We start from the raw sequence: 12173 nt of genomic DNA on the forward strand, positions 1-12173 counted from the left end.
TAAAGTGGATGGAGATAAAGTACCAACCAATCAGCTCCTCACTATCACTTTACAGGCTGTGTTTGAAAAAAAGAGGAGTTATGGTAAAAACTTACCTTTGTTAACTCTCTTTCTTCGAAGTCCATAGGGTCCACAGGGAGACAATGGAGTGTAGGTGGTACCTTGGAGGACCAGACACCAACAGCAAAGCTTTTCATCCCTGGATGCTCCAGTCCTTCCCCCTATACCCCACCCACAGCCTGAGGGCAACTCAGTTTTGTCAATAAGCCAAAAGCAGGAGAAGAGAGAGGGAAAACTGGTACACTGACGAATCACACTCTCACACAGAGAAGGAAACCAGTGACCAAGAGAAGAAACCCATAGTAGCCAAGTGCTTCAGGGCGGGCCTATGGACCTCGAAGAAAGAGTTAACAAGGCTAAGTTTTACCACAACTCTCCTTTTCTTCTTCAGGGTCCACAGGGGAGACAATGGGGATGTCCCAAAGCTGTTGTTCAAAGGCTGGAACGCTCCAGAGCTGATAGGAGAACCCTACACCAGAAGAAAGCATCCTGAGAGGCAAATGTATAAAAGGCATAAAATCTAAGAAAGGTGTGGACAGACGACCAGGTGGCCGCCCGGCTGAGGAAATCTGCTTCCCAATTGAGCCACAAGAATAATAAAACAACACCGCATGATACAGTGCAGTGAACACCCTGCAGTATGTGTATTATGGCACAGTGTAGTGTGCAACCGCGCTATATAGTATGTGATAGCCCTCACAAATATATAGGAGATGTGAGGTACAATGAACCCCCAATACCTTAGTATGTCAGGTTATATTAGAATAAAGGGAAAGGTATAAGCTGACAGTATAGAAAGTAGAGATCAGCGCTAGCACAAGTCACATACAAACGCAGAGAAAAACATTATATATCTGCAATTGGCACTACAAATCCACTACACAGAACGCAGTGGCTGGCAGGATATAGCGCTGTATAACCTGGCCCATGGGAGAGGTATATAAGGAGATTGGCCCATGGGAGAGGTATATAAGGAGATTGGACCCAGCACTCCCGGAGACCTGTGAAGCAGAAAATGGCTGCCGTGCATCTCTGAGAAGGGGGGGGGGGGGGACGGAGAGGGTGAGGGAGGAGCAGGGAGGGAGGAGGGCTAGACCGTAGTGGAATGGTGCATTGAGCTGGGAGAGGGACTGCAGGGAGAGCGCCTTCTCCCCGTGCAGACATTAACCACCGGGCCCACTGGCATGTAAATATGCCTCTGTGCCCCGGTGCGTGGTCGCACCAGTGTCCACATTAGCGCCACAGGTCCGTCTTTTGAGACCGGAGGCTAGACTGCGTAAAGACACGGGCCCCCATAAGCGGGGGTCTGCCTTACCTGTCCCCTGGATTCCGGGCTGCAGTCTGGGATCCGGGGGAGCCTGCTAGCTAGTCCCCCTCAAAGCCCTCCCGGGAGTACCTAAGTGGGGCTTGGTGTCATGGTGCCGCGGAGGGGTGATGGAGCAGCAGCACAGACGTCCAAGGGAAGCAGCCCCACTGTTAAAAATGGTGACCAGTGGCGGATTTTGCCTAGGGTCTGCGAGGCTGCACCCCCCCAGCAAAATCCACCACCTCAGTGTAGTCAGTGCAGTCCGTGACTGCACTGGCTACACTGTGACTTGCAGTGGCTTCCTATTGGAAGCACTACAGCCAGTCACATATACAACAGGCAGTCCCAGGGGGAGGTGTCTCCTCTCCCTCGGACTGCCAGTCCGGACTGCTATTAGCAGAGAGCGGCTTCCAGGAGGAAGCCGCTACCCTGCCTTTCTGCCAGCCCTAATCGGCTCCTTGGGGCTGCAGGCATTGCAGCCCTTTGGAAGCCGATGGTGACATGCGCATGTGCCGGTCCCGGCGCCTAACAGATTGATTGCGCAGGCTAAGGGACCCAGCCAGGAAGAGGCAGGAGCCAGTGAGTGATGCTGTCGTTTTCAGCGGCAACAGCCCCCCTCATCAAAGAGGGTAGGAGCCGCCACTGATGGTGACCCAGCTCCTGCCGGACACCAATGAAACGGAGTTGCCCTCAGGCTGTGGGCGGGGTATAGGGGGAAGGACTGGAGCATCCTGGGATTGAAAAGCTTTGCTGTTGGTGTCCGGTCCTCCAAGGTCCCAACTACACCCCATTGTCTCCCTGTGGAGTCCTATGGACCCTGAAAGAGAAATGTCAGTTAGGAGATGATTGGTTTAATCTTTATCTGATTTAGGAATGCTTTATCTCCAATCTTTCATTATCAATTCAAGTGGAATTCGTTGTATCCCTGGGGTATTTCTAGATCCGAGAAGACTATACAACAAACGTGGGTACACACCTGACCGATATATCTGCAGATGATGGTTGTTCATACACACTGAACGACCATCATCTGCATGCTGCAGCAGCTCGGGCCGGCTGAGGGCGTGGCCTAATCGCGGGAGGTGTGGTCACACCCCCTTCGGGAAAAAAAAAACCATCTGCAGAGGGGGGCGCTGTGTGTCCCGCAGCCGGCAAACAGCCAAAGGGGGGCGCGATCAGCGTGATCGCTCCCCCCTTTGGCATAGGAGACTGCTGGTTGTGCAGTGAGCGGGTGCTGGGCTGCTGTGGATGAGGAGCTGTGCCGGACCCGGGTAAGTATTACCCGCTCGCGGCTCCCCTCTCTGCACCCGTGTAAGGGCGATCGGCTGAACGCCCGCACACACTTGACGATGGACAGATATGTCTGCAGACATATCTGTTCATTGGCTGTGCAGCACAGCCAATGCAATATGTCTGAACAACGTTGTTCACAGACATATTGTCTGTACACACTGGCCGACGGAAGCACGATATATTGGCCGATCAATTGATCGGCCAATATATCGGCCAGTGTGTACCCAGCATAATTTTTATTTCTCATCAGTGGTGGATGGAAATTCCCCCTAGCTGCTTAGTAATGCACATTATCAGATAAATCTTTTTTGCTTCCTGTGCTGTTGACAAAGCCTTGGATACAAGTTATCTTCCAGGCAGGTTTGTTTCTATTTATTTATTGTCCAAAGTCACAACAATAGGTACACTAAAATCTATGAAAACAATTTGATTACAGCAGATTTGTTGTTGAATCTCAGGTCAACAAAGACATTAGGGCCCATTTATCCTTGTATATTTGCAGCTTAATCCCCATAAACACTAATTTTCGGGGGTTAACCGCAAATATTAAGTTTCCCCCAGATGTATCACAGAGGGACCGCAGCAGATATCTCCGATATCTGCTGCGATCCATCCATTCCCGCTTATAGCCATATCCCCCATAGGTTTCTATGGGGGATGCGATGCTGCCATATTTACCAATTTCCATAATGCAAAGCATTCCAGAGATTGGCTCCCGCAGCTAATGTCATCTAAAGATGATGGTAGCCTATGGGATAAACATTGCGGATTCAGCCGGTAGAGTTCCCCTGGAAATGGGGCCTATGCATGTACTGTCCGTACACGCATGCACTGTAGCCCCTTCAGCACTCAGAGTACATCGCAGGGATGGGCTCTTTTTGGAGCTCCTGTCCCTGCGGGTGCTCTAGAATACATCCAGACAATGTCATCGCATTCTGCAAAGCGATCATGGGTGCTAATATTGTGCCTAGATCGCATTTAATGATAAATGGGACCAATGGTGCTGTGCTCTAGATAATCATGCCCCACAATACTACTGCTTGCTTTTGCAGTACCAGGCGTCATACACCTATCCCACACTCAGCAAGGAACACTTTCTACTTTTTATCCCATAGTCAATTACACAAAAAAGTATTTTTAAGTTAAGTTTACAACTGTCTTTTTGGTAAATGCTTTGCAAATCCAAGTGATAAGTATTTGTATTATTATTATCAGTCATGTTATGCAGTATCCTAAAGGATCATTCAGACAGAGGTCTCATTATTGCAGCGCATAAATCACATTTGCACTGTTTTAATTGTAGAATATTTTAGTAGTCACACTGGCAATAACAGTATGCTTGTTAGGAGGGAATCGGTATGAATTACTGCCGGATGCAAGTCCGGCGGTTCAAATCCCGACAGCGGCTGGCCGACATGGCTGAAAATCCCGATTGTCCCAAGGTATTTACTAACCTAACCTCCCCCCCCTAACCCTCCTTAGGGGTGCCTAACCCTAACCTTCCCCCCAGTGCCTAACCCTAACCCCCCCTCTAAGTGCCTAAACCTAACCCGCCCTTCCTCGCCGCCTAAAATTAAGTCCCCCGGGGGGGGAATGCCTAACTCTCCCTTCCCCTAGCCTAACCCTGAACCCAAAACCTCCCCCCCCCCCCCCGCAGCTATCCGCGCCCGGCATCCCTTCGATCGCGATGCCGGGCACTTGTCTCCCAGCGTCGGTAAAATGACAGGCGTCTAGATTTAGACGCCTGTCATTTAACCCTCGCGGGGATAAAGCAGTTGGAAAGCCGGCTGTCGGGATTACGTCCTCCGGCTTCCCGACTGCATAACGTTAGGAGCCATTTTACCTCAACTAGATGTTTTTAGTCGAGAGTTACGTAATTGTGAGGATTACATCTGCTCAAAAAACATTCAAGACATCCTTAATCTGTGTTTGGAAGATGTAAAGTATGAACAGCTAACGTTCAGTGCTAGACTACTGACAGCACCTTTGTTTCTTCTCCACTATAGCTCATGAGTGGCAAGATGAGCTACAGGAACTTTATCAGAATCTGCATTTTGGATCAGCTGGTAGTAAAACTGTACAACATGTTCTAAGCTGTCAACTGAAATCCGCTCATTCAGTCCATGAATCCTGAAAAATGACAAACAGCACATGGTCATACGAAACTACTTAACTACAATTACTAAGACATAGCACTTACATATTAAATAAAATAAATCATAAAATAACACAAATTTCTCCTTACAGAGGTCGTGCTGCTAAGTGACATGAATATCAAAAATCACCTACAGTGCATCCGGAAAGTATTCACAACGCTTCACTTTTCCACATTTTATGTTACGTTACAGCCTTATTCCAAAATGGAATAAATTCATTTTTGTCCTCAAAATGCTACACACAATTACCCCATAATGACAACGTGTAAAAAGTTTTTGAGATTTTTGCAAATTTAATAATAAAAAAAAAAAAAACATTAAGAAATCACATGCACATAAGTATTCACAGCCTTTGCCATGAAGCTCAAAATTGAGCTCAGGTGCATCCTGTTTCCACTGATCATCCTTTTATTTTGCAATTAAATTTTCAAAAATAAAAAAAAAAAAAACTTTTTACACGTTGTCATTATGGGGTATTGTGTGTAGAATTTTTGAGGACAAAAATTTATTTATTCCATTTTGGAATAAGGCTGTAACATAACAAAATGTGGAAAAAGTGAAGCGTTGTGAATACTTTCCGGATGCACTATAAGTATAGTGCTATGTTTTATGCATGGAACATCTTTGGTCTGACATATCCAAATATACATTGTTGTGCACATCCTTACATGGGCGTGCGAACGTTACTCATTATCTCTACTGCATCACTCTGCCGCTTACACAGCGGGTGCTGCAACAATATTCCTAAACAGGTTTATGGAGGGGGGTGGGAATGCGGGTGACAGGTCTCGGATAGTGATGGCTTACTGGGGAGGGAGCAATAGCTTGTAATAGTTTTTAAAAAATACACTCAAATAAGCCTTAATTGACAACTTGAAAGAAGTACTGTATTCTCAGTTGATAGGGAGGGTCAGTACCCACACAGTTCCCCCGCCACAAGCCAGCACATCACATCGTGGCCAGTGTGGTAAATCCCTTGTGACTGGTTAGGATTCACTTCAATAAATTTTAAGATTAAAAAACCTATACAGTACACAGGAAAATGCTAGAAACATATGCAGCCCTGCACCATGTTAATACATCAAGCATGTGTGCGAGTGGTTATTAAAATGAATCACTCTAATGACAGATACACCCAACACTACCAAAACAGACTAGAGCGTGATTGCTCTACTACAGTAGTGACGAAGCAGCAGCCGATCAGATATGTATTAATGACAATAGTACTATACAAAAGTCACCATTTCACCCAGATGACGTCCAATTTCTGGTGTTTGGTGGCATAAACAGAGCATGCCACTGTCCCTATGAACTACACTGTATAAATCCAAGAAGCAGTAGATTGCAAAATCAAAACCTGCTCATTCAGATTTGTTAATTTGTTAAAATAGGGCAGACAGACAATCAGGATAACACATTGAAAGAAGCAGACGTTTCTGGGTTCAAAACCCCTTCTTCAAGTGCAGTTCACTTAATAAGCATGTTTTTATAATCCACTGGCATGTGGCCTTACTACTTTTTGGATTTACACTGCCAAAACCGCCCCTCCTGTAGGAATGTTACCACTGATCATCAATATGTGTCCCTGCACATTTTCTAATACGTTCCATAGAACAATTATTAATAGGGTGGCATTTTAAAAGTTTTTTTAAATATATGTCTTGATTTTAATATCAAATATATTCTGTGCATAAGCTGTAACATCAATTATTAGTGAACATATTGGGGGAAATGTAATAGCCTGCGACTTGCAGGTATCGGCTAGATCCTGGTGAGTCTGTCTGATGTTTCAAAGTTTTGTTTTTTAAAATTAAAATAATTGCCACTTTAAAACATTGGACAGATTCGCAGAAATATCACCAATGCCGGCAAGTCGTCATCTTTCTGCAGAGTAATCCGGACCAAGCTGAATGGTCAGCAGTTATATTGAATAGCTAACCATACATTTGTGGGGACAGGGCACACCCTGTATTAGCTCTTCTGGATTCCAAAGCTGTATTAGCTCTTCTGGATTCCGGAGCGGCAGAGAACTTTGTCACTACTGACTTTGTCCAGAAACATCAAATCCCCATAGAAGCGTTGCCTCGAGTCATCACTTTAACCGCCAACGATGGTAGTCGCATTACTAGTGGAACCATCACCCATCGTACAACACCACTTAAACTTACCATTGGGGTGCTCCATTCCGAACAACTATCCTTCCTAGTGATTCCCAAAGCCTCTCATTCTTTAGTCCTCGGATTACCCTGGCTACAGAGACATTCACCACAAATCGATTGGACCACCATGCAAATATCCTCCTGGGGTTCCAATTGCTTCAAAGGCTGCCTTCAGCGGGTAATACCTGTCCGATCTTCCGTCGTACGGGATTCTACAGACCTGCCCAAAGCCTACGATGGGTTTCAGGACGTCTTTAGCAAACAGAGCGCAGATCTGTTACCTCCCCATCGTGATTGGGACTGTCCCATAGATCTGATTCCCGGGAAGAATCCTCCTAGAGGCCGAACCTACCCTCTATCTCTCCCTGAGACTCAGGCCATGTCGGAGTACATTAAGGAAAACGTAAGTAAAGGCTTCATTCGACCTTCCACGTCTCCAGCCGGGGCTGGATTTTTCTTCGGAAAAAAGAAAGATGGTGGCTTATGCCCGTGTATTGACTACCGGGGTCTTAATGAAATAACTATTAAGAATCGCTACCCTCTTCCTCTCATAATAGAGTTATTTGATAGAGTCAAGGGAACCACAGTTTTTACCAAACTCGACCTAAGAGGAGCCTATAATTTAATTTGTGTCCGTCCAGGCGATGAATGGAAAACGGCCTTCAACACCAGGGATGGGCACTACGAATATCTCGTCATGCCCTTCGGCCTCTGTAATGCTCCGGCCGTCTTCCAGTTTTTCGTCAATGAAATCTTCCGGGATCTTTTGTACAAGTGTGTGGTCGTTTACTTGGACGACATTTAGATTTTTTCTCAAGACCTCCAAACTCATCGAGACCAGGTGAAACAAGTCCTTCTGAGGTTGCGGTCCAATCAACTTTTTTGCAAATTAGAGAAGTGTCTGTTTGAGGTCTCAAGTGTACCATTCCTGGGGTACATCATCTCCGGAACAGGCCTTCAAATGGATTCTTCAAAACTACAAGCCATTCTTGATTGGTCTCTTCCTTCTTCCTTAAAATCCATACAAAGATTCCTAGGATTTGCCAACAATTATCGCAAGTTTGTAAAAGGTTTCTCGACTCTGGTAGCTCCGATTACAGCCCTCACCCGCAAGGGAGCAGATCCAACTAAATGGCCCGTCGAAGCTACCTCTGCATTTCAACTTCTTAAGCAAGCCTTCATCTCCGCTCCCATCTTAAAGCAACCAGACTCCACCCGGCCATTTATCCTGGAGGTGGACGCATCCTCCGAAGGTGTCGGTGCAGTGCTCTCCCAGCGATTTGAAGATAAAAAACTTCATCCTTGTGGGTTTCTTTTCCCGGAAGTTTTTGCCTGCAGAAAAGAACTACACCATCGGAGATCAAGAGTTACTCGCCATGAAACTAGCCCTCGAAGAATGGCGATATCTTCTAGAAGGAGCTCATTACCCCATTACCATTTTTACAGACCATAAGAACCTGCTTTATCTTAAATCTGCAAATTGCTTGAACCCTCGTCAAGCCCGGTGGGCAATGTTTTTCTCCAGATTTAACTTCAAAGTCTCCTATTGTCCAGGTTCACAAAACCTCAAAGCCGACGCACTCTCACGTTCCATGACGAGCGACCCTGATCAACCCAATCTTGAATTCAGCTTTCTTCGCCTCTACCAAATTATCTACTATACCCCCGGTTGGGAAGACTTTTGTCGCTCCGGAACTCCGCAAGAGGTTACTGCATTGGGCCCATGCTTCCCGGTTCTCTGGTCACTTGGGTATGGATAAAACCCTAGAATTCATCCAGCGGTCCTATTGGTGGCCTTCGATGAAAAAGGAAAGGGTCAATCAAGACCTGGAACAGTTCCTGCGCTCTTTTGTCTCATCCTCCCAAGATGACTGGATTGAACTTCTTCCTTGGGCCGAATTTGCTCACAATAATCATTATCACACGTCCACCAGCTCAACTCCTTTTTTTACAGTTTTTGGTCATCATCCTTGAGTGCCAGATTTCCCTCTTCTTCCAACATTAGATGTGCCTGCGGCCAAGATGTCCCTTCAACGGTTCTCCAACATCTGGGAAAAGGTTCGTTCCTCTGTGACTAAAACGTCAGCCCGGTACAAGAGATTTGCTGACCGAAGATCAGCGGTTCCAAATTTCCAGCCTCGGGATATGGTCTGGCTCTCTACCCGAAACCTAAGACTCCGAGTACCCTCAATGAAATTTGCCCCGCGATTCATTGGTCCATTCCCAATCATCAAAGTCTTGAATCCTGTGGCTTACAAGCTAAAGCTTCCTCCATTTCTTCGCATTCCAAGTTCTTTAAATATTTCTCTTTTAAAACCACTGGTCTTAAACTGATTTCAGAAGGTCCTTCCTAAAGCTTCTAGTGTTCAAACACAGCAGGGAGAGGAGTTCGAAGTTGACAGAATCTTAGATTCCCGTTGTCGATACAACAGTCTTCAATACCTCATCGACTGGAAGAATTATGGTTCGGAGGAACGAATCTGGATAAATGCCTCTGATGTCCATGCACCCCGTCTGGTCAAAGCGTTCCATATGAAATTTCCTCATAAACCAAGGAAGTGTCCGATGGCCACTCTTGAAGAAGGGGGTACTGTCACACGCCGGCCTGGAGACCCCAGAATCAGACCCCGCCGCTTACCTGTGCGGGCACTGACCCGCGCTGTCTTCTGGCTCCCGCGCTGTACGCTCCTTCCTCATCTCTCAGGGCAGTCTCCGCTGTTGTCCTCTGGAGGGTCCCGCTGCTGTGCTGCTCTCACGCCAGCTCCTGCTGATCGCTGGTCCCCACTGACTACCTCCAAGAAGCGCTGTCCCCTAGTCCATGGGCGCGGCCATCTTGGATTGCCCATGTGACTCCACTACCACCAATGAGGAGTCTTCTCCTTCTCTCTCAGCCTGTCAGCTCCCAGTGTCCACTATAAAAGGATCCCCAATGCTCACACAAGTTGCAAGTGCAACTAGTTTCTTAGTTTAACTAAGTGAGCCTTCCCACTGCGCTCCAGCCGCTCCACATAGCTACCCAGCGTCTACCCACGGCTATCCAGCCACTCCACGTAGCTTCCCAGCTACCAGCATCTACCCAAGTCTATCCATGCCGCTCCACATAGCTACCCAGCTACCAGCATCTACCCACAGCTATCCAGCCGCTCCAAGTAGCCACCCAGCTACCAGTGTCTACCCACGGCTATCCAGCCGCTCCACGTAGCTTCCCAGCTACCAACGTCTACCCACGGTTATCCAGCCGCTCCACGTAGCCACTCAGCTACCAACGTCTACCCATGGCTATCCAGCCGCTCCCAGTAGCCACCCAGCTACCAGTGTCTACCCACGGCTATCCCGCCGCTCCACGTAGCTTCCCAGCTACCAACGTTTACCCACGGTTATCCAGCCGCTCCACGTAGCCACTCAGCTACCAACGTCTACCCACGGCTATCCAGCCACTCCACGTAGCTTCCCAGCTACCAGCATCTACCCAAGGCTATCCATGCCGCTCCACATAGCTACCCAGCTACCAGCATCTACCCACGGCTATCCAGCCGCTCCAAGTAGCCACCCAGCTACCAGTGTCTACCCACGGCTATCCAGCCGCTCCACGTAGCTTCCCAGCTACCAACGTCTACCCACGGTTATCCAGCCGCTCCACGTAGCCACTCAGCTACCAACGTCTACCCATGGCTATCCAGCCGCTCCAAGTAGCCACCCAGCTACCAGTGTCTACCCACGGCTATCCCGCCGCTCCACGTAGCTTCCCAGCTACCAACGTCTACCCACGGTTATCCAGCCGCTCCACGTAGCCACTCAGCTACCAACGTCTACCCACGGCTATCCAGCCACTCCACGTAGCTTCCCAGCTACCAGCATCTACCCAAGGCTATCCATGCCGCTCCACATAGCTACCCAGCTACCAGCATCTACCCACGGCTATCCAGCCGCTCCAAGTAGCCACCCAGCTACCAGTGTCTACCCACGGCTATCCAGCCGCTCCACGTAGCTTCCCAGCTACCAACGTCTACCCACGGTTATCCAGCCGCTCCACGTAGCCACTCAGCTACCAACGTCTACCCACGGCTATCCAGCCGCTCCACGTAGCCACTCAGCTACCGTCTACCCACGGCTATCCAGCCGCTCCACGTAGCCACCCAGCTACCAACGTCTACCCACGGCACTCCAGCCGCTCCACGTAGCCACTCAGCTACCAACGTCTACACACGGCTATCCAGCCGCTCCACGTAGCCACCCAGCTACCAACGTCTACCCACGGCTATCCAGCCGCTCCACATAGCCACCCAGCTACCAACGTCTACCCACGGCTATCCAGCCGCTCCACGTAGCCACTCAGCTACCAACGTCTACCCACGGCTACCCAGCCGCTCCACGTAGCTTCCTAGCTACCACGCTACTTCCGCATTCCTCAAGCTCCTGTCAGTTCGCTGCACCCTCTCATGCGGAGAAACTTCATTAAGCCAAGTCTCCTCCAGCAAGCATCTGCACCAAGTAATACAGATTCAAGGCCCAGTCCGGGAACACAGCTCCTAAATCCCACGTTTGTGACAATGTATAGGCAGGATTGCAAGATATTACGGATGTGCGAAAGTGGTAGTGGGCGTCTCTATGCTGGCTTTGGGGGTCTCTATAATAGCTTTGCGATTGCAGTCACTACCATATTTTCGCAACAGACCTGCATGCGTAATCGCAGTTGCGATCGCAATAGCGATCCGTAATGAATGAGGTCCATAGACATCATTAAGTCTATACTCTACTCCCCATCCCTTGCAATCACTGTCTCAGGAGAAAAAAAGAATGTCTTAATTACAATACTGCGATAAATTGTACACCTTATTGCTGATGCAGAGGTGGACGTAAGTCAGTATGTGAGCGTATCCTGTGTGTTTTTGCAGTGGTCATGTCCTAGAACTACACCTCACATGGTGACTGAAGACACATAGCTGGCCGTTCTCACATTCAGACACAGAGTGTTCTTGGAACTGTGAGCCATGCAGAGCTTTCCATGTGTGTGAATACACCAGTTTTCAGACTCGCCTTTTGTGCCAAGGATAGGGCTGGTACAACTGTGCACTGATAATGATGATGGGAAAGAAACCAAGCATATGGATAGGGGTGGTCCCAACCAATGAGATACGTACAACTCTGTATACAGGCTAATAATATGCATTTATTTCCATGCACGTAATGCAAGAGCAA

At 48.1% G+C, this 12173-nt stretch overlaps 1 protein-coding gene across 1 annotated transcript in view; it reads right to left on the reverse strand.

Annotated features, from left to right (window-relative positions):
* Positions 1-4402: 4402 nt before the first annotated feature.
* The window catches only part of PM20D1 (peptidase M20 domain containing 1), a 64037-nt gene continuing 56266 nt past the window's right edge, over positions 4403-12173 (reverse strand). The window contains exon 9 of the mRNA XM_088479575.1: positions 4403-4789. Coding sequence (XP_088335701.1) covers positions 4660-4789 — 130 coding nt within the window. The 3' untranslated portion in view covers positions 4403-4659. The remainder of the gene's footprint in view (positions 4790-12173) is intronic.

The sequence above is a fragment of the Taudactylus pleione genome, unplaced genomic scaffold (assembly GCF_031769625.1).
Source record: "Taudactylus pleione unplaced genomic scaffold, aTauple2 ptg000242l, whole genome shotgun sequence".
In the NCBI taxonomy this organism is placed as follows: Eukaryota; Metazoa; Chordata; class Amphibia; order Anura; family Myobatrachidae; genus Taudactylus; species Taudactylus pleione.